The 24,688-nt window shown below is 35.2% G+C and overlaps 1 protein-coding gene across 1 annotated transcript; it reads right to left on the bottom strand.

Moving 5' to 3' along the window:
• Nucleotides 1-409: 409 nt before the first annotated feature.
• On the bottom strand, nt 410-6,564 carry LOC123548146 (uncharacterized). Its single transcript, XM_045335378.2, has 3 exons — nt 6,421-6,564; nt 1,105-1,245; nt 410-759 (listed from the first exon to the last, which is right to left on the bottom strand). Exons 1-3 carry the CDS (start codon nt 6,541-6,543, stop codon nt 505-507), a joined length of 519 nt encoding a protein of 172 aa, XP_045191313.1. The 5' UTR covers nt 6,544-6,564; the 3' UTR covers nt 410-504.
• Nucleotides 6,565-24,688: the final 18,124 nt, after the last annotated feature.

Below are 24,688 nucleotides of genomic sequence, written 5' to 3'. Positions count from 1 at the left end.
CGTGTAGAATAATTTAGGCTTTCCCAAGCAATAAAGACTCCAATCCTGCTAAAAATACAGCGTATCAGGGCCTGCTTTGTGATATAAGGGCTGCCCATATAGGACCCATATAGGTCCCATTTTAGACTTACATGGGCTGCCCATTTGGGAACCACAGGGAACCCTGTTGCACTCCCCATATGGGTAGCCCACAGGGGACCCATGTGGGTCCGATATACTTTGTCTGATGGTTGACGTCACTTCCTTTGTTATGTTTATTTTGAACCCTGAAGAAGGCTAATGTAGCCGAAACGTTGGTTAAAAATAAAATGAAGTGACTTTTTAAAAAAAGGGTTTTTCTAGTTTTGACTACTTTTAATACCTATATATATTCTGGAAAAAAACACAAATCTTGAATAAAATATAATGTCCTGCTATATTTTTTAATTTTAAGTTTAATGTAGCGTTCATTAACAAAATTGTTTTAGAAGACCTCGCTATTTATCTATACATTACAGTAGATATTTACTTTCCAAAAAGACTAATTGAAGCACAATTTCCAAGGATATGAGCAATTTGCTTCACAGTCTCTGAAGTTTCACGAAAGAAACTTTGCTTTACAATCCACGTGATATGAAGCCAGTCAGAGAATGGCAGATCACAGAACGAGGGAGATCCTTCTGGAGGGTTACTGTAGCAGTGGGAATGTGTATGAAAGGCAAAAGCTTGGATGTCCGGGCACGTCATCTCTTGCTTAGATAGTACTGGTACTAGCTGCTTCTGTAAAGAGCACATTTGTGACTTCTAAATGTTGTGACTACGGGAAAAATCTGCGGTGGTTAAAATGTACAATTGTTATGCAAAATTGTTTGATATGCAAATCAACGAAACATTAGACAGGCTAAATGTATATGCCGCATACGTAAACTTGAAAATGTACTTGTTGACACCATTCCTGGTATGTAAATAAGCTATGTTGTTATTTTCCATTTCTAGAATAGAGCTGGTACATTGTTTTAATAGTGAATGTCTCATTACGGTTCAGAAGCAAAATAAGTAAAGATTAATTTTAAGACAACTTTTTTTGGTTCTGACGGTTTGACTTCTCTATGTTTACATGTTTACCTGAAGGCAAGCTCTTGTTTCATCTACCCAACGTTTACCAAGATCAGAAAATTCAGGACGGTTCTTGTTGAAGTCGTTGCATATTGTATCACCAAAGCCGATGGCGTAAGAGTCGTTGGCTGCCTCGCATGGAAAACGTTTCTAAAAAATAAACATTCACATTTCTAACATTTATTAAATTATTATTAGAAATATTAATATGAAATATCATCCACACCTTCATTAAAACTTGACAACATTGACGTCATGTCTACATATTATTTGCCGCCAAAAGAGTGCTACGAAATTTGATCTGCTATTTTATATAAAAGACATTTCAGAATCAAATGATGTAACCGAATGGTGTTACACTCAATTTGCACATTTTGAATCGATTATAAGACGCACTGAATAACTGGGTAGATTTCTACAAACATCTAAGTTATTTCGAGGGACTTATTCCATCCATTTAAATACGTTCACGCGTTGACATCACGTCGATCTACTATATTTTTAGGCATACATGCGCCACGAAATAGTGTTTCCTAATTTCATTTCTTTGTTTATATCAAACCATATTAGCATCAAAATAAAGTGTAGCAGGACCATGTTTTGATATATATGAAGGCTCTGAATTGGTTATACGCAGCGTGTAATCCCTGTTATTTCGCACGTGTATAACCACTTCGTATTGTTTCGATCTAATAAAACAAGGTTCTGCTATATATTTTTCTAAATAGGACACAAAATCTTAAATGCTCCAAATAATTTCAAATAACACTATCTTTTCAACAATGCAACAGGAGTTATACTACATGCATTTCATCTTACCTTTCCAGCAAAGCGTTACTGGGTACACAGAAAGTGAATAACTGTATTTGGAAAATAACTATTTCAATTTTGTTTGTAATAATGCAGCCAGAGCGAAGGTGCACCAAAACTTTAACCTGAAAGTGTAAGTTAAAAGGGGCCATTTATTAAAAGAATTCTAATGCGATATAAAGCTAAAGATGTTTGTAGGTCTAAGTGTGGTCATAAGTGCAATCCTGTATACAACTGTTGTTATTGTCGTGTTCAAGTCTGGAGCTTAAACTTCTGTTAAAGAAAAAAAAATTCTACAATGTAGAATTTGATTAAACCTTGTTTTTTCAAAACTTCAGAACATACTTATAAAGAAAAGGTTGTTTCACATGAAAATTGAACAGCATATAAAACATGTATATTACTCTACACAACAACTGTCAGTTTACTGATATATACATTGAATTTCGGAAAAGGGCTGCATAAAATGGCCACACTTCCGAACAGTTCAGCGATTTTAGTAACTCACCATTCTCAAATAACTCTTACATATCTTTGTTACGATGCATTTGCAATAATGTTCCAGTGCTGGAATTTCACATAACTAGGTTGAACGTAGTTTTCAGCAATAGTTTATTTTCATTCCTTTACAAATGGTATTCGTTTTTAAAGGGGAATATTTTAAGTATACCTCGTACGGGACAGTACGGCAGATATGTAATGGTCAGGTAGATTTTTGGTAAAGATGTTGTTTTCGTTTTATCAAATATTTCTGTATTTTGAAGATATACTTCTAAACCTTAAGTAGCGACCTGAAACTGACAAATGTTCCGCATGTTTCCGTAAATTAATTTTCGATATCCGAACCTAAATAGAAATAAAACTATAGAAAATAAACAATCCAAAAATACCTTTCTTAAATAACATGATGTCGCGCGTGCTGATAGCTGTGGGGACAAAATATTCAGCTGCAAATAAAGGGGTTGCTGGCTACAGTTCTGTGTGAGACAGTATCATGTTTTCTTCTATTATTATTTTATCTTCAAACTTAACTGACAGGAAAGTACAGTCTTTTATATGCTTCATTGATTGAAAGAAATACTCTTGCATTCAACCTTCTTCCATGGACATGTCAGTAAACCGTTGTACAAAATGTTGGCAAAATTCTAACAAATACTAAGATGTGAAGACAAATTACTCGTCACTTGCGTTTCTTAATATTTTTAGGAAAGTCAGTGTTCATTCATTCTACGGACAATTCATGCAGGTGTCAAGAGAGAAAAAAACGTGAGCGGAAGCCAGGGAACTTACCACTATGCCTCGTGTTGTTAGTTAATCCTTAGCCTGCTGGCGGCAAGTGATTCTGCCTTTGCAACCAGTGCAGACCAACATCAGCCTGCATGGATCATGGTCTGCACTGTTCGCCATTCAGTCAGTTTCGTTTTTGGTAAGCACCCCTTTTAACAGTTACTGGTACTGTCCAAATTGAAAGATGGACAAGTTCATTATGGAAATTTAGCAAGGAAAGGGTTAAATATGAAGGTTATTTCAGTTTTAATATATATTTTTCGGATACAATTATTGCGAAAAACAAATTTCAACAGGACTCAGCAGATGTTAAAACACATCTACATCTATCACAGAAAACTGGACTTGGAAACTAATGTATTATCGAGCAGCAAATTGGAGAAGGTACTTTAGAAGTACAAATTTCGATGTTCTGGATATAGCAGATTTTAACTGGATCCGTGACACATTTTTTCCTTAAACGCTATACATGTAATTATATGTTCCAAAGACTGGTAAGGTCGTACTTTATTTTATTACTTATATCTAAGCTCCCCTAGACATGAAACGTTAGGGTAAGCTATTCTGACCATCGTCCATCGTCTGTCCATATCTATGTTCGTCAGTCCATTCATACCTATTGACGTTATTGGCCGAGTTGGATAAACTCAGACATAGGATAGAAAAGTTTGCTTAATACAATGCAAAAAATCATGTCATGCTTATAATGGTAAGAGCTGTGTGAAACTGAAATATTTTTTTAAATATTTAAAACATACGACTTTCTTTGCGGGACATTACTCATTATTTATGAAACTACATGAGATTTATACAAATGACATTTCCTTCTTAACCAACTGTGCGAATCGATTGAACTTCATAGGAATCTTACATCTTCCAAAACATCTTGTGTATATTTTCGGTGGCAACGAAAATAAACAGTATACATTTTTACAAATGGCAGATTGGCAGAAATAAACACCAAGGCCCAGGTGACTTTACTATATCTGTAAATATGTTACAGTCGTCCTTGCCGAATTACTAAACAGAACACAACTGTCCGGAATTGAAATGACGACATAGAATCTATTTCTAGGTGAAAATCTACTAAAATAGCAAACGCTACATGATCTTTAAAAAGGGCATGACTGTCCGCATATGCATTAAACGTACAAATTTTAAAAAAAAAACGTAAGATACTGTTTTGAGCGATATAGGACCTGTAATACTGTTGTTAAGTAGAAAGTAATGTCGTTTCTTCTTTCGAGACATTTAATGCTAAGATAATTGATATAAAACATGGTATCTAGTGAAATAGACGGAACGAAAGCATGATGTCTGCTTCAGGATTTTTTGCAAATGGTTTGCCCGAAAACTTGGCAATGACACATAATTAAAAAATGAAAAATGCAGTAATAACTGATTAATTTCCGCATGTTATAAATATGTCTTTCAAGATTTTGACTTTTGTAACTTTTTTTATTATTTTACGAATATCAGGATTGTATCTGGTTGTCCGAAATATGGATCATAAACATAATTTATCCAAGTTTTGCTTTATCCGCCAGGAGGACTCTAATGCTCCAAAATCTTTTTTGCTTGTTTGTAATTAGACTTGTTTAAAGTCGCCACCGTTACACCACATGAGTGACTCCTTCAGCAGACAGTAACTTCAGTGTGAGGACAGTGCAGGTTATAGAGGACGCTCCGATTCCAAATCTTTCTTTAGCTTGCATGGTGTAAATCACCTACACAAGGGACTTTTATCCCAAAAAGAACTCACGACTACTGGTTTCGTAGTCTGACAGTGTTACCACCGGACCACTGCGCCCGTTTTACAATAACCAAGTGTTACAATAATCGAGTGCTACAATAATCGACTGTTACAATATTCGAGTGTTGCAATAACCGAGTGCTACAATAACCGGGTGCTACAATATCCGAGTGCTAGAATAATCGAGTGCTACAATAACCGAGTGCTTTAATTATCGAGTGCTACAATACCCGAGTGCTACAATTACCTAGTGCTGCAATTATCGAGTGCTACAATAACCAAGTGCCACAATAACCGTGTGCTACAATAACAGAATGCTACAATAATCGAGTGTTACAATAACCGTGTGCTACAATAACCGAATGCTACAATAATCTAGTGTTACAATAACCGAGTGCTACAATAATCGAGTGCTACAATAACCGAGTGTTACAAAACCCGATTGCTACAATACACGAGTGTTACAATACCCGAGTGATACAATACACGAGTGCTACAATAACCGAGTGTTACAATACCCGAGTGATACAATACACGAGTGCTACAATAACCGAGTGCTACAATACTCGAGTGCTACAATTACCGAGTGCTACAATAATCGAGTGCTACAATAACCGAGTGTCACAATAACCGAGTGCTACAATAACCGAGTGCCACAATAACCGAGTGCTACAATAACCGAGTGCTACAATAACCGAATGCTACAATAATTGATTGTTACAATAACCGAGTGCTACAATAACCGAGTCAATACCCAAGTGCCACAATAACCGAGTGCTACAATAATCAACTGTTAATAATAACCGAGTGCTACAATAACCGAGTGTTACAATAACCGATGTTACAGTATTCGAGTGCTACAATAACCGAGTGTTACAATATTCGAATGCTACAATAACCGAGTGCGCTACAATAACCGAGTGTAACAATAACAGTGTTCTACAAAGGATGCTATTAGTAGTATTATGTCACCAAGACCTAAAGCAATGTTTGAAAAATGTATAACCTCTTTCTCATTGTGCTGTGCTCATTTTGGGTATTACCATGCTCTTTCAGGCTTGTTCTTTTATTTGTATTTTGGATGTACAGACTCTGAAAAGGGGTTATGTAATTATGAACAAATTTGAAACTAGTAATCATTTGTTTCCATCTTTTTTAATATGTAATTAACGCCTTTTTTTCAACCTCTCTACACATATTATATGTCATAGCACGAATGAATTCATTTTCGTTCCTTAACCTGTCTTCTGTCAAACATTTAAGACCTCAAGATTTATAGTCTCTCAGGAGCTAATTTGCAATTAACTATTTATTGTATTCCTTAAGTGTTCCAGCTGTTTAGATGCACAAACTCTAGTGCACTCTGGTGTCATATCTAAATTTGAAATAACAATTTCTGTTAAAGATGGTTCAGCTTGCATACAAATATTTGACATAATCCTGATGATCTAGACAAAAAATAACCAAGTTCCTACCGCAAGACAGTGTCTATACCAACTGCAGTCGTCTCCTGTCGGACTGTAACACCAGTGGTCTATCTCATTGGACACTACTCCCCTCACAAGCAAAAATAGCAGCGATAGTTTACAGACTGCCATTTTAGGAATAATGTCAGAGATCAAAACTGCTTATGGATTTGGCTAAAATTGGAACAATTGAGCCGTGCCATGGGAAAACCAACATAGTGGGTTTGCAACCAGCACGGATACAGACCAACCTGCGCATCCGCGCAGTCTGGTCAGGATCCATGCTGTTCGCTAACAGTTTCTCCAATTCCAATAGGCTTTAAAAGCGAACAGCATGGAGCCTGACCAGACTGCGCGGATGCGCAGGCTGGTCTGGATCCGTGCTGGTCGCACACCCACTATGTTGGTTTTCTTATGGCACGGCTCAATTTTATTTCAACTGATAATGATACTCATTTAGAAAAAGAGATAACGGAAATGTAAATAGAACTAAGACAACAACTAAAATATAGAGATACTGTTCATCGAGAAATCAACAGCCATTTCTTTAGTGTATACTAATCTATTTCAGTTCAGTTTTGATGAAAGCTTCAAGGTTATTTGAACCACTCTTGAGTCCGCTTCCTTGAATAACCAGTACTGGTGTCATGTTAGGAGGCGTGGTCGTGATCCCAGAGGGGCTCGAACCTACGACCCCCGGATTGAGCAGCCTACGACATAACCAGTAGAGCACCGCTCCCCCTTAAGTTATTTTTTGTAACGATCACATGGTAATGGTATAAATGCTAAAGTTGCACACGCTTAGAACTACATGTACATGTTTTAAAGTGTATGATGAAAGAATGATGAAAGAACTAAGTGTTGCCAATAGTCATGTAACATAATTTTTTCCCCTGAAAATAGTAAGATAGTAAAAAGAGTTCGGACATTTTAATGTGAAATATTTTAATTTGAAAAAAAAATTAAGATTAATGCTATACTAAAAGAAAATAACTTTAAACATTTACAAAAATAAATATTTACCCATGTATCTACATGTTGTAAGGCCAATGGTCTTTTTTATTGAAATCCGAATTTTCAAGTTTGAGGGTAAATTGATATGCTGTTATGTATCTACATCATAAAGTTTCCTTAAATGTTTAAATTGTATATGTTAAACACAATATAATTTCAACATTTGCGCAGACAGTGGTAGAAACTCATCTACGGAGTTTAAACTAGTTAATGATGAGCACGAAGCCCACCTTGTGACAATATTACATACAATAAATTTATGCATGTCAGGTAATTCTCTAACGAACGTCACAATAACAAAACGCAAAATGTTTACACAAAGCAGACTTAAAAGTATGTGTAAATTTAAGATTTATTAATGTAATTGAAGTTATCAATAATATTTACAGTTCAACACTTTCAGTGCTCAGTGAAGCACATAACTTCATAATTCTGAACTAGTTTCATGTCTTGAAATTCCAAGAGTACATTAAAAACTGTCTAAGAGGTGACTGTAAGTGTTTTAGTGGCGTAATTTGCTTAGTTCGCCACTGTCGGGCTTACGTTAATTAATGTAGAACGTAGGAACCCTCGCGGAAATATGTTTTTTATCGTCCGAAGTGCCACCATTGCTTCCTGTTTTGGCAGAACTCAGATTCGTTATCTTAAAGAAGAAAATTTAAAACGATAGAATGTTTCAGAAAAACGTTGAGTCGCTAAGGAAATGTTACACTTTTTGACTTCAGTGTCGTTTAATCTCATGAAAAACCTCTTGATTCATCAATATACATATATCAGTAGAAGCTTATAAACAGTTAAATCGGTTCTTGGTTGTCAAACATAAGTGGACGCTCGAGTGCGGCTACAAGTGTCCAGGAACATCACATCTTCGTCAATATCTTCGGAGCAGGTTCAAGTCAGGATCAACTCATGGTTCAAATGGGTATATTTTAGAATTCTAACTAATGATACTTTCTTAAATATACATAATCAATCAGACCTTCCAAATGCATAACTATCTTCATTTTACTTTGACTGTACACTTTTGCGTAGATATAAATCACTTACACTGCTGTGCTGTTTTATCTTTGGTAAGCTGTGTCCTTTGAGCAGGCTTATTTTACTGAATCATTGTCTTTGTGTTTAAAATATATGATGTTAAATCAGTTAAAACTATTCTACATTGCAAAGTTTCAAACCTCTAGTTATATTGCTGCAATCCCTGAAAGTCTGTGAATATTTGGATAAGTGACCCAACAGTCCCTTGATATAAAGCCCTTTGGTTTACCACAAACGCACTCAGAGATACATTCAAGATTACTCTTGAGAACAAAATATTTTGTACACTGAACGGATAACACAATTGTCTACAACATCAAGTGAAACCATTTGAAAGTAGTAAACAATCCGTCTGAAAGTGATTGGACAGAAATGAAACCATTATCAAACAAAACAGATCCATTTTGAAACTTTGATCATTATTCTGGATTACGTGACAAAACGAATGCAAATATCAGACAACTGAAGTATTCTTTGCTTTCAAAGTCTAACATAATGAAATGTTAACATCAACAAATGCAACAATTCATCTTACTTTTGTCATTGTTCTGGTACACTCCTCTATTTTTCACATTATTAATTCTGTCTTTTTAGGCTACGTTCCATAATTTAGTCTTTTGCTGCATACCAGAATTTGATTAATGTCCGAGGCTTGAAATGTCTGAGTAGGTTAAAAAATGTATGATCAAGCTGTTATTTGATTAAAATTCATTTGTAAATGTGATAGAAGTATACGTGTACGTATGTGTATGTATGGTATTCCGTTCGCCCCCCCCCCCCCCCCCCACACACACACACAAAAAAGACATTTGGCCCAGTGAAAATCCGAATACAAAAGTGTTTTAGCGCTACCAGCGTAGTCATGACTAATAATTTCCCCGGGAGAAATCAAGTTAGGTTACTATGGAGGTTTTAACTAAACACCATACTAAGAATTGCCTGAGCATCAGCATGACTTTAGCTAATAATTTTACAAATCTTATCATGGGTGTTAAGTAACTGATCATCAAACTGATATAGTAATTCAGAACAAAGTAAATAAATACCCTGTTAAAACATACAATGTCCTCTGTGTACTTTGTTCTAGTGGCCTAATATTCCACAGACATCCTAAATAATTTGCCTAATCTAATTAAATTGAGCAAGAAAAACACACTTGTATGTTATCGATAAATAAGCACATTTAAACACTCGCTGGTTAGAAGTTTCATCGGCTTCCTTGTATTTGCAGATCGTTCGTTTTTTGCTTGGATTCGGTGGATGAGTACGGTTTTTCATTATACATGATAATACATGGAATTTGTCAAAATATTTAAAAGAAAAAAATATGAATGTGCTACCTCGTCTGCAAGACACACTATCTTGCATGTACGTTTTTGATTACATATTTCACACGTCCGTTACAAGTAACTCTAAAATCATAAGCTAATTCAAAAGGTGCAGCTGCTGTGATTGGCCAGCAATTTGAAAGTAGTTCGAACGAATTTGAAACAAATAAAATATTTAATAGAACTCGCCTTCAAAATTTTCTCTAAGTTTTAAAATTTAGAAAACGATGTAACAACTTTCATTGAAATTAAAATGAAAAATAAATCGAGTTATTTTGTAAAAAATAGTTTTTGTCTGACTCTTCATATTAAACATAGCTGTTATAGTGACAGCATGAATAGACGTCATGTACTTTTTTTAAGTTACTTCTAAAGCTCCGCAGTGTCATAAAGAATCTACAACTGATAGTGAAATGAATTATAGTGCTACTGGTGTACTTTAGTTAAATCATTCTTGCAATTATATATTGGCAACTCCGTTCTAAAATATAACGTTGATTACTGGATAACTACAGTCTTGCCAACGGACCATTCAATAGAGTGCGTCATGCAGGAATGAACAAGTAATATTGTTCAGAAACACACGTATGTCTTCAGTAACTGTAGTAAAGTTTCAATCACTTACTCCATCATAAAAAGACATAAACAACTTTGAATCGTTAAATTTCAAAATTTAACAAGATATTCTCAAAACGTTATCAACGTTAAAGCTTTTTAGAACAATGTAGAATATCAATTATATTTCTGCTTCCAAAAGAGAAATCAGTGGAATATCGGTTTGCAAATATTACTCTTTGACTAACTTTTTCAATAATAAGATTTAGGCTTGTTTTCTGTTGAATTATATAGTACCACCATTTGTATCATAAATCTTTTTAAATAACTCAAAGGGAGGTAATGCAAATGATTTTAATTTTCAAAATGCTTGTTTAAACATATTTTTATTTCAGAAATTCATGAAATATTTGCAATGTAACATTGGAGGAATTGGACAGAAAACTAAATTAGCTTACGGTTTTCATCTCCTTTGAAACGTTATCTTGATTATTTTTGAAAATATCGTCAATATGAACCTTAAAATGGTATCGAACATTGTACATTCTTGGTCATTTTAATCACTTAAATCGTTCAAAGACTCAATTTCTAATTTATTTGTTTCTAATCTATCATAAATCTTTCAGGATATCTTAATAAGCATTAGAGTGAAAGGTCTCAATAAAAAGTTGCAAAATCTGGAAAGGCATACGTTAAAACAACTTTCGTGTAGGCAAATGACATTTTTGTTATAAAACTAGGATTATTAAAGATATCTTTAAAAATCACGTATATTCTACTACCACACATAGAAAACGTATTGCATAAGTAGATATATTCGCAGGTCAAAAAGTTGGCAAATTGCCAATTCGAAACGTTTCGCGAGCGGGTGCAAAAGTTTAGACTGTTTATCTTTACTTGACTATAATGACCCGTCTTGGTGAACGTTGAAATTTACACTGGCTAATATGTTCGCGAATTCACGAAATTCGTTAACATTTCCGCTTATACAGTAATAAGGCCACAATCAACGATGATCTGCGGATCAAATTTTTCGCATTACACTCCAGTACATAAGTTTGTGAAACATACTAATGTTGATATAGCTTCGGATAAACAACTTCAGGGAGTCAGTTTGTCTTCTCTATCATGAGCTTAAATGTTCGTGGAACACATTACGAGATAATGATATTTCGTAACATCACACAAAACATGAAATGCAATGTTTCAACCATTCCCTACCACTTTTTTCTCTTTCAATTTAGTCATTTTGGACGTTTACAAAGTTATGTCGGTAACAAGAAGTGCATTAAACATTTTACGGCATTTTTAGAACAAATTTTAGTCAAGTAATTTAGTTTGGACTGACCTGTTAATTTATAGAGTAATGCGTTATCAGTTTAAGATAGGACAAACTGCCAATTGCTTGACATTAATTGATATGTGAAACTTTTTTAGCCAGTGCTTTAGCTACCAAGTTTCAACCTCGCGTCGTTTGAGTTTTCCTTCTATTTCTATGTGACCTGGACGTGTAAAAATATAGTCCCAAATTCATTTTAAGCTGAATTATCCATTCAATTAATAAAGTCGTGTAAGGAATCTAACCCTGAAGTGGCAACTAGTACTGCTGTCGACATCCTTTTTTCAAAATATTCTATATTCTATCTGTTTAAACATATTGCCTTTGTGAGTGTGTTAGGTCCTGATATTCAAATCGTCTTTATTACGAGACATTTACATTCTGTATATATTTTGTATGGAAAGAAAATGCGTTTATTTTCGTAAAAACAACATTGGCCTAACGACATCAAGGATGGTTCTTTCCGCGAGACTGCTCGCGCAATCTAACATCATTTACAAAAAGGCATGAACAAGATGACGTCGTTCGGAAATATCTTTCAAACTTGACACCAAAATTTCAAAAAGGGCAGTAAATTAAAGCTAAACCTATTTTTTCTCACAATAATGATCAAAATTGAAGCGACACGACCATATGGTCTTTTCATTGGATTTAACGATATTTCAAATAGAATCCAGGAATGTATTCTTATCGGTAGATGAATTACAGTTGAACGCGGCGGGTCTGTTTTTTTTTTTTTTTTTTTTTTTTTTTTGCTCTTCTATTTAGATGTTTATCTTGATTATCTGGTACTCATAGAAAGAAGCAGGCCAGCTTTTTTGTAGCAAGTTACTGCAAAATGTTAACGTTAAAATTAGAATTAGAATTGAATGCTATTTTGAGCATTTAAACCACAAAAATTAGCATTTAATTCTTAAATAAATTTAAAAGAGAAAAGACAAGTGTGTTAAACAATATAGAACTTATTAATAACAATAATGCTGGAAGCAAAATTTATTCGCAATAAGTGTGGTTACTTCTACAACATTTTCATAGCATTCTCAATTGCTTAACCCTTACCCAGCTAAATTTCTGTAATGGACTTGTCCATTTTTCAATTTGGACAGTACCATTAACTGTTAAAGAGGGTGCTTAACAAAACGATTCCAGACTGAATGGCGAACAGTGCAGATCATGATCGGACTACACTGATCGCAAAGGCAGAATCAATCGTGTCCAGCATAATAAGGGTTAAATATGCTTAGGTGTTTTATCTGTATTCTGTTAAAACATGTTTCACATCTTCTTTAAAGTTCTAAGTGATATTTAGTGTTTTCTCTTTTTCTCTTTTCAAACTAACCGCGTTTTTGTTGTACTCTTTAAATAAAAATAACTATAAAAGTACAACTGATAAAGTGGAGAAAATCCAAAATTTATTCAAATGTCAACATGGTGTTTCTTAAAAAAGACATTTCACTCTTAAACAGAGATTGATCCATTTCCACGAAAGTGTATCCGGCACTTTGAAATTGCCAGAAAAAAAATAACTATAAAAATAGAACATTATTTAATGAGGCAGCTTCTATATAATGAAATCTATGGTTATATCGACAAACCATCCCAATGCGGAGCTCATTCAGGAATTCTTAACGAATGTTGAAGAACCGTGCGTATGTTTCCGGGAAGAGAAATTGGAAACTGTCACACGTATTGCTCTGCTCCTTCTGACAGAAATAGATTGGCAATATAACCTCTTAGATCCCGAAACATTGTACGCATATTAAGGATATTAAGGATTCTTATTAAATTTTTAACTAATCTTTTCGCAATAAGTAATTTACCTTTAATTAAAAATTCTAATATGCTTGTCTCTGTAAAAACACACTAACGCTAGAATGACGTCACGTTAACGTGCGGTGACGTCATGTTTGTTGTGTCCAAGAAAGAGCGCTACTAAATTTTATCTACTGTTTTAGATTAAAGCATATTAGAATTGAAATAATGTATAGCAAAACCGTGTTTTAACACTCTTTACATATCTATATTGCCCATCGTGCATAAATAGTGTTAAATTATTTCTTTTTATAGTAATTCATTTGAAAGCATTAAACAACTTTAGCAATATATGCAAAATTAAATTCAATCACTTTGCGTTACAACATATTGTATACACCGCATAATATCTTCTATACATCAAAGAGTTTTAGCATTATTTGTTTCCCCTAAGATTTATGAATAATTTCTAAATCAAGCTGAAGAAGTTTTGTTTCCTATCTATCCTACACAGTTATGTTATGCATAAGTATTGCAACGTGACATTCAGACAAAATTAGAAATATCTGTAGGTGCTCAATAGAATTGAAACAGTGGTAATCTACACTGTTATAATAGGTTTTATTTTCCATCTAACGACATTCTCCCCGCAAAATGAATAACTGTCCATAATATAAACGCAATGGCTATAAAATGTCGAAGGGGACTCCGTGGCCGAGTGGTTAAGGTCGCATCACTTGCCTCTTACCGATGTAGGTTCAAGCCTCACTTTGGGTGTTGCATTCCTCATGAGTGGAAGCCATCCATCTGGCTTATGGAAGGTCGGTGCCCGTCCGTGATGAAATAATGCACAGAGGGGCACCTGTGGTCTCCCTTCACCATCTAAAGCTGGAGAGCCTCCATAATTATGACCAATAACTGTTTAACCCTACAAAAAATAATATGTCGAAGATATATGAATTAAGGGTTTATTAAAACTACAAATATCCAGTGTATTTGCGTTCTACAATTAATTACTAAAGTCGAAATAACAAATAAAATGAAGTGCATGAAAAGGATTGTCAAAAGTATGACATTGTGACATTAGTATTCAGCGAAATATGATCTATTCAACATTTCGTGTAAAATAAATTGTAATCATGTTATTCGGGCATACTATTCCATAGGCTACCTTGCGTTACTAGTGAGAAGTTAATTTGGAGACTTCTGCATAGAGTTACATAGCATAAAGTTTTTGCCAAATTCAAAGTAAGTTGATAAAGTAATAATGTTTCATCTTTACGACAACATACACTACATGTATATCTGTCAATCACAAAACAATTAAGCTATTACATTTCTTTAATGACATATCACATTTTTTTCATTATATCTGACCTACATTTCTCAAAGTCTCGTGCATTTACAACTGTGTTTTATGTTATTTCATTTTCTGTTCTGAAAGAGTTTTGGCAGCTATTAAAGGGGATGTTAATCAAAAATTCAAAAAGCAATACCTGTTATTCTTTGCATGCAAGTTGTTAACGCCGTAATGCAAATTAAGAACTGTCGCAATAGATACATGACCCACCCCGAATATCTCTTGTTTGAAAAGAATATATGTATAATAAAGCATTTTTCAAATTCTAGTCTAAATTTATGGTATCAACTTTGGTAAAATATGATAATTTAGGCGAAACCGAACTTTTCTCAACCAAAGAGTTAATAATGTTAACTCTTAATAATCTATAAAGTTACTACATCAAAGGCAACAATAACAACAAATATTTCAGTTATGTAACGCCGGGCAGGTAACCTAACCAGTAATCCTTGATTCTGTACCACTTCTTTCCTGCTAGCTTCTCCGCGTGAATAAGAGGTGGATGACAAAATGACTTGAGGCAAAGTGCCTTTTATCAAATCGTCACAGAGAACATACGCCTCGCCCCGGGATCGAACTCACACCCCGTGATAGGTAGATCTTCTCTCTCTCAACTGAGCTAAGCAGGTGCACTACAAAATATCTAAAAGTATCATACCACTCTCTGTATTGATGTGTTCTTTAAGCGGACTACGTGGTTGATATAAAATCACATGCCATGCTTCGAATATACAGTTTTATAATAAAAGCTATCGGAGCAGCTTGCTAGTGGGTATGAGGTGTATTGCACATTTTATTACCTGTCATGAACAGATTTTGACTCAGTCTGCTATTATATTACTTTGTTGTCTTCTATGCTTCCAAAAGATCTTTTCACAGATTTTATTGTAAAATGATATGGTCCCTATTCATGCCTATAATAATATTTAAAGCTATTGTTCATATTGTATATGAATAAAAGAAAACCGAGTTTGTCTTTTATTTGCTTCTTATCGAAAATTAGATATTAAGAAAAGGTGTCTTGTCTAGATCCTATATATTAATAGATCTGGATAGCCCTCTTATCTGTAGTAACTTGCCTGCAAATAATTAACATCAACGCGGCAAAGTCTCGTTGCCGTCTAAACAGTTAACCCCGAGCAGGATATTCCCATCTGCACTTACATCCAGCGAAAGAATCTTATAATAAGATGCTGAATGGACATAACACGATCGAAAATAACAAGCATCATTGTAAACATTGGATAAAAATTAGGGTTTGAATCAAATCAATAAAAAAATTAATTCAATCATGAATATCACTATCTTAAAACTGCATGGGTTTCTTTGAAGAAATTTGCAAGGAAATTTCCCTCCGCTGAGAGTAATTTCATGTAAAGAAAACTCTTGATTAAAACTAGAAGAGTTGTTAAATCAATAACATTCTTTGAGACACTAAATTTATAAGGATAGTGAATGAATACAACAAAGGCCCGTTCAAAAACAAACTTATGTATTCGTAGGCATATCGTAGGCATATCACTGCCAACATTACTTTTGCCATGACAGTGTTTTCTTAAGAAAGGTTGAATGAGTACCAGTAGAATCTTGAGGCAAAATAAAGAATACAACTACTTTCGAACTTTGAAACACAACAAACATAGCAATTGTGAACATATTTTTGCTTTCTAGAGCCCGTAATGATCCGAGGCTAAAAACGGTGAAGCCTGTGGATTATGTTGCTAAAAATGTAGAAATTGTGAGAATAATCAAACACTACTCTCTTTCTCAAATAAAGACTTAGGACTTCAGGATTTTACGATTTTTTAACAGCCTTGATCATTCAGCAAATACATTGATTGACTAGCTGAAATGGGTTGAAACGTTATCCACTTGTTCACTGTAATGATCTGACATGACTTAGTTTCCTTCTTTACAAATAAATGTCACATTTTGAGTTAGTTTTTTTTTTGTATGTGAGCAGGTCTTTCAGTAACAACAGCTAGGAATGAACGTTAAACTTCCGAAACTTCACCACCCGTCTAAGACACGAGTCGGGGAAATATGGTCTTATACCACAGTCACACATACGGCGCGGATAGCTACGTTTAGCTACGGATAGAAACGTAGTACTTAATCCTTATCGATCAGTACCTGAGCCCTACGGACTGTTACGGATTGATACGGGTTACTACTTTAAGGTATGGCTCAGGTACGGATCGATACGGATTACTACGTTTCTATCCGTGGCTAGAGGTAGCTATCCGCGCCGTATGTGTGACTGGGGTATTACTGTAAAATGTCTGTGCTTTTAATAAAGATATTGACAGGTTTTACAATTTCAATTTCAAAATTTTAATTTGATCTTTCTAAAAAACATCCACTTTGATTTATGATATAATGCACGCGTTTTGCACGACCAGTAATGAGAAGGTGGTAGAACAGCTTTTTGCTCCAAAGAATTACGCAAAGCCAGGGGCGTACCTGGGCATACGCCGATATGCCTGTGCGTACAATTAAATCCGACGCCGGGAAAATGAAAAAAGCTTAAAGTGTGAAATAATGCAATAAAATGTAAAGCCTAAAGGGAGTTAGGCGGCTTTTTCAAGTTCTTCGTTTAACAATGTCAGCTGCATGAGATTTATCAAGTCCGTTTTTGAAATAGATTTATTTGTTCCTGTAATCATCTTGGAAAAGGTAAGGGTAGATTCTTTGCAAGCATAAGGCACGGCAAATACAGCCAGAGCCACACATCGCCAAATAGGCCCGCCTAAAATAGAAACACAGACGCACACATGCACGCACGGACGCAAACAGACAGCGATGAGAAAAAGAACACTGATGGCACCGCCCAAGGAACGGGAAATGGTAACATCTTCGATATTTTTCTTCATTCTAAATTATACATTGTTTACAAAAAAAAACAATTGTTTTCCCCCAGGTGCTCCTCCTTGCATTATTTTATCACGGGCGGACATCCGGGTAGAACCAACGACCTAGGGTAAGCCAGCTGGATGGGGTTTTTTTTTTCATATGAAGAATATACTCGTATATGCAGGCTCCATAACGTCAGATTCCCTCTCTGAATTCGTTTGTTTAGTTCTGTCCATAATCTTTTCGTGTGAGACAAATCCATAATTTTAACTGGAGACCATACGCCGCTTCTCGTGGAATTGCATTCTGTGTATCGTTAAGGTTCCATGTATATTGCCGTACTTATACAGTGCATGTTTCTCTAAATTATATTTTGGTACTTGTAGCATGTGTTACTGTTGAGATCTTCTTAATTCTGGCTAGAGGGCGTTGACGGTAGCTTCTATTTACCGGTCCTGCAATACATTTTCATTTACGTCGTGCTGGGTGACCTGTGGTTTTACATTTTTTTATATTTTAATCTACGGCAGTATGTCATTCACTGACATTACCAAAACCGTTATCCAATAATAAGAAGCCACAGTCATTAGAAAAAGACATATTTCGATTTGGTTCTGGTACATTTTGCCTTTGAGCACTGAAATAAAACGGCATATGTTTACTGCATATGTGCTATTACTATTTCATTGAGCTGCTAGTTGTGGTGGTGGTGATGATGGTGGTGGTGGTTGGAGAGGGTGGGAAAGAGGTAGGTTTGGAAGAATGTTCGCTGTACTCCCCCTGAAAATGTTAGAAATATATTTATGAAATGGTGGCCTCTGTTACATCTTATGATAGGAATGAAATGGTGGCCTCTGTTACATCTTTGATAGGAATGAAATGATGGCAACTGTTATATCTTTTGTCTATATTCTAAGTACCCAGATATTATTAATCTGGACACAGGAAGTGATGGAGGCATATAAAAAACATATTATAGTTCAACATTTGGCGTTGGGTATAGAAGATCGAGGGTCCGGGAATTATTTTAATACAGGTGTGAAATGGTGGGTTCTGGTGCATTTTTGAGTCAAAACTTTGTTAAGTGTAGGTCACTTCTCTGGCCACTAGGGGCAGGGGAGCAACACCGGCCTCCCACCCACTTCTGTGTAGACGAGGGTGACTTTGACCAACTGTGGAGCTTCTCTGATAGTGAAAGGAGCGGGGGTAAGAGATGAGAGGGAATGGAGAATAAGGAAAGAAAATCCACCAACAACCAAGACAATATGTATAACATTAAATATGAAACGGACAAAAAACAGGTTGAAAATAGGGGCTTGCTTATTTTTAGCTAATAGATAATTATATTTTGTTACGATTCATTCTTTATATTATTCAATATAACAAGTCAAATCAAGTTCAGCTATTTAATGAAATCATTATTATTCTTGGGGAATTATTTTGTTCGATTTCATAGTTGTGCTGATATTTACGTCACTCTGTAATCAAATCATCGAATCTCTTGATGTTTTATAACTATATAATAAGCATTGAAATATTCCTAGATAGACTGGAACAATTCGAGACAAATGGATTATCAATACTGAAGCTTCTGTAAAAATGAATTCTGTTCAGAACAGCCTGATTTCCTTTGTTGTAGCCATGCTGAAAAAAAGTTTGAAATATAAATAATAGCTAAATAATCTTAAACATATCGAAAACATTGTGAAAGATAACAAGGTGATGATTCAATAGATTAAAGATTTAAAAAATCCACACCCTCAAAAACCATTTTTTAAAAAATGCCAAGAATATTCAAAAAGTTTCTACTAAATAAATACGTGCGAGTAATGTGTGTTTGTTTGTTTGGGGTGTGGGTAGGGGGAGGTGGGGGTAAGAAGTTGGGGGAATGATGATCTAGGGTACTGAGAGACAGCATCAAACAAGAAGATTTTTTTTTACAACATACATATAGGGGGAATAGTGACCAGACCTCCTGTCAGCCATGTTTTTGACGGAACGGAATAATTTGTAAAATCTTCGTAAAGGGTCACCCAAGAAACATTAGTGTAAAACTATTTTATAATTGGCCCTGTAACAATGAGATTTTTAAAATTTCCACTGTATACATATTGGGGGAAAATGACCACGACCCCTGGCGGCCATGTTTTTGACGAATTAGAATAATTTGAATAATCTTCATACAGGTTCACCAAAGGAATATTTGTGTTGTATGACATGGATACTTTGTGACAATATGAAATAAACAGGATTTTTAAAGCTTTCACAACATACATATAAGTGGAAGTGACCACACCACCTGGCGGTAATGTATTTTTGTTATTGTTGTTGTTGTTGTTGTTCTTTTGTTCTTTTGAAGAAGATTTTTTTTATAGTTACCACTATATACAAATTGGGAAAAGTGATCACCCACCATGGTTGCCATGTTTTTGACGAATCGGAATAATACGAACAATGGTTACGTAAGCCCCATTTGTGTAACATAATTTTAAAATCAGACTAGCGGTTTAGGAGGATAAAGATTCTTCTATCTTTAGCTTTGGCGGCCCGTATGTGAAACCAAGCGGAACGGTTTGAACAACTGTGGAAGAAGACCACCAAAAAAACATCAAGGCCAAGTTTCATTAAGTTCCTACACATGGAACAGAGAAATTATCGTTCGAAGAAAAGTGCGGATGGATGGACAATGGTCGGACGGACGCCGAACGGACGGACAATAGCACACCCCGAGCACTTTTTACTCAGGTGAGAATAAAAATATAAACGCGTACCAAGACAGACAAAATATCTGTGTAAAGTAGTTTAAGACATTTAATGTTACATTGATGTCTGCATCTAATCTGAATTATCTCATTGTCGTCATCATTTCGCACATTAAATTGCACTTAATTTTAATGTATGTGCACCGTCAATAGGAGATGATTTTAATCAGACTTATTTACATGAAGGAATATATATAATAACATTCAAGTTATGTAAATTATGAAATAACATTTCAGCATGATGTAAATGAAATGCAAATGTAATTTAATCTTGTTTTCTAGTCCAGCGATATCGAGCAATGAAATGAGCGTGTTCGTCAAGGTATGATCAGTTATTAAATACTGTATTAAAGTTATCAACGAAACAGCGAAAGAGGAAGAACATATTTTGTGTATGAAACTGATAATATTTTTTACGGATAAACAGTAAGGAGAGTGTGCGCCATAATAACATAAAAATGATAGTGTCATTCACGCCTATCCGTTCGGGATCGAAAGGTGTCCCAAATAAAAATATTCGTTTGCTTAACGGTATACCACTTTTCCATCATGTCGTTTTGCAGGCACTGAAAGTTTCTTCTTTGAATGAAGTATGGATTTCAACAGACAGTGATCATTATGCGGCGTTGGCACCACCAGGTGTTAAAGTGCACAAGCGATCAGCGGAAACGGCTACAGACAAATCACCGACGGAAGACGTGGTTATGGAATTCGTCAAAACTCGTCCAGATATTGCAACAGTCGTTCTTCTACAAGCAACTTCCCCGACAACTACATCCCAAGATATAGAAGAAGCGCTGCGACTCAGTGCATCTGGTAAAGGTTGCGTCAGTGTGCAGCCAGCGCATGTTTTTCTATACGAAGACAATAAGCCATTGTGGAAAACGAGAACGCCCAGACAAGACAGCAAGACATTTGCTTTAGATGGCAGTATCTATGTCATTCATGTAGCTGATTTTCTCGAAACAAAATCAATACCAACATTGCCGTGTCAAACCATGGTGATTCAGCATCCGGTCTGTGATATTGACACAGAAGAAGATTTTCAACGCGCATCAGCACTGCTTTCTCTGACGAATACTGCTTTTATAGATATTGATGAAACTTATGTTCGATTAAAATTCAATAACCGCACTGAACAATGGAGTACTCAGACTTTATGTGGGTCTAAAGACCAATTAAAATCATTTATTTTGGATCAGATAAAACAAATAGATGGAAGCGAGATCTATATAAACACCGGTGGTTATTTCACTGAGGAAGAAGGAAATTATCTTGTTTTGGAGGCATCAGAAAATATTCCTTTCTTGAAAGGCACCATCTTTCCGAAATTCGTGGATGGAAAAAGTATCAAACTGCAAGTCGATGGCGATTTTGCTGTCATGGAATTGGTTCGCAAGAATAATTTACAGCAAAAGAATGTACTTATTATAGTTTTTGGTACTGACATTACCACTGGATTATATATTAATGGAAACATTGTAAAATACACAGAAATACGTCTCTTACTTGAACCAGAAGTTTCGACATACATGTATTTTGAAACTTCGGATTCCTTCAAGTTGGCGAGAAGTCTTACAAAAATAAAGAAAGCTTTGTCACTGGATGGAGTGTTTGTGAGTGGCTTTATTTATAAGCACAAGAACTGTATCCAAATTTTGGATGAACATGGTATCAAATACGTTGATTCATATTTCAATATTTGTAGTGCTGTGCCTAATCTTTCAAAAGACAAAAATCTCATGAAATGAACAGTGATTATTGCTGAAATCAGATGTAGTCAGTACGGTGATATAAAGCATTTGTGCTAAGCATATCCAAGGATGTAAAAATACGGCTGTAGACTAAAAACTATCTAGGATTAAGCTCATGCAAACATTTTAACCAGAGATATTGCACAAACATACTAATCCCCAATGATAACGCGATTCCCGCCGAAACGCGAGGACGAGTCTATTTCATGATAACTGACGAAATAATAATTCATAATGGTTACCCATTTACTTGACAATTAAATATTGGTATTTCTTTCATTTTAAATAGTTATTATGTATATGGCAACATAGCTCAGTTGGGTATACTGCAGACAACAATTGGATGTAAGCAAGTCGTTTTGTGGGTTCGAATCTTCATAAGAGTTTTTTTTTCAGATTTGTTTTTTTTTTCTATTCGTTTTCATTTTTATTTCATTACTTTTGTTTCTTACTTTGATGGTTTGAATTTGTATATATGTCTTTATATAACACAATAGCATGTTCATTATTTGCATGACTTGAGTGCATGCATTTAATCTATCATCTTTGATATATAATAAACTATTCTGATCTGCCATATCGGCTTTAGATACCTCTCTGTCGTATTGTCACAGAGCTCGTGAAGGAAACCTAATTTTTATGCAAAAGTGAAATAAAAATTAATCCTCAATACTGAGTTTCGAACCCACACGGCAAAAGATCTGTTGACCATGGACATTATGCTTTACCACTGAGCTAATTTGTAATTTGAACAAAATCCGGAAATATTTAGATTGTAACATGCTAGAAAAATGCTGAATTCCCTATGTTCCATTTTAATCTATTTATAGTCATGTTTGTAAATATCAAGTTATCGCTGGGGCATAGTATTAATCCTACATTATTGGATCATACGGCGATCATTAAGGCGGATATGAATTACCAACTGACAACTGTTGAAACTGTTGAATTTTTATATTAGTAGCACTTTTTGCTTTACTGTATACTTCGTAGACAGTATACAAGAGGGTCATGATGACCCTAGATCGCTCACCTGAGTAATATTAGCTACATGTTTCAAATGTCAAACTGATGATAAAATATTAGGAAAGTCAGTAGGTCACATTCATGATCAATGAAATTCAGTTTTACGATTTGTGTGCAAAACTGTGTATGTCATCAAAATTTCAAGGCTGTATCTTAAAAAGCAAGGAAGTAGGTCAGTAGGTCAAGGTCACAGTCAAGTGACATCATATTACTTGGGGTCATCAGGTAATTATAATTAAACAGTCTTGGAAATGGGATCAGAAGATATTTTAGGTATTTTTCCTATATAACTCACATAATAACTAAGTGACCACAGGGCGGGGCCTCTTTTAACCCCAGGGGCATAATTTGAACAATTTTGGTAGAGGACTACTAGACAATACACCATACCGCATATCAAAAGCCTAGGTCGTATGGTTTCAGACAAAAAGAGTTTTAAAGCTTTTTCCTATAGAAGTCTATATAAAACTTGGGTCCCCAAGGGCAGGGCCTCTTTTCACCCAAAGGGTACAATTTGAACAATTTTGGCTGAGGACCATAAGACAATGCTACAAACCAAATATCAAAGGTCGAAGTGTTGTGGTTTCAGACAAGAAGATTTTTAAACTTTTTTTCATATATAAGTCTATGTAAAACTTGGGACCCCCGGGGTGGGACCATATTTGACCCTAGGGGGATAATTTGAACAATCTTGGTAGAGGACCACTAGATGATGCTACATACCAAATATCAAAGCCCTAGGCCATGTGGTTTTGTACAAGAAGATTTTCAAAGTTTTCCCTATATAAGTCTATATAAACCATGTGACCCCCGGGGCGGGGCCATATTTGACCCTAGGAGATAATTTGAACAATCTTGGTAGAGGACCACTAGACGATGCTACATACCAAATATCAAAGCCCTAGGCCATGGGGTTTTGTACAAAAATATTTTCAAAGTTTTCCCTATATAAGTCTATATAAACCATGCGACCCCCGGGGCGGGACCATATTTGACCCTAGGGGAATAATTTCGGTAGAGGATCACTAGATGATGCTACACACCAGATATCAAAGCCCTATGCCCTGTGGTTTTGGACAAGAAGATTTTTAAAGTTTTTCCTTTCGGTTGCCATGGCAACCAGAGTTCTGCATGGAATTCAATTCTTTGAATAATTTTGAAAGGGGACCACCCAAGGATCATTTCTGTGAAGTTTGGTGTAATTCTGCCCAGTGGTTTTCAAGAAGAAGACTTTTTTAGAAATTGTTGACGGACGACGCACTACGCACGACGCACAACGCACGACGGACGATGCACGACGGACATCAAGCGGTCACAATAGCTCACCTTGTCACTTCGTGACAGGTGAGCTAAAACGTCTATACTGAAAAAAAATATTTCAGTTCTAGCTCATTATTATATATATCATATATTCAGAAAAATATCGAAACCAATCTTATTTTTTCATATACAAAAAAGTGATAAATAGATATTTTGATCCATTAATATTTTCATAT

Source organism: Mercenaria mercenaria, chromosome 9, assembly GCF_021730395.1.
Source record: "Mercenaria mercenaria strain notata chromosome 9, MADL_Memer_1, whole genome shotgun sequence".
Lineage (NCBI taxonomy): Eukaryota > Metazoa > Mollusca > Bivalvia > Venerida > Veneridae > Mercenaria > Mercenaria mercenaria.
This window is presented reverse-complemented; position numbering and strand designations above follow the sequence as displayed.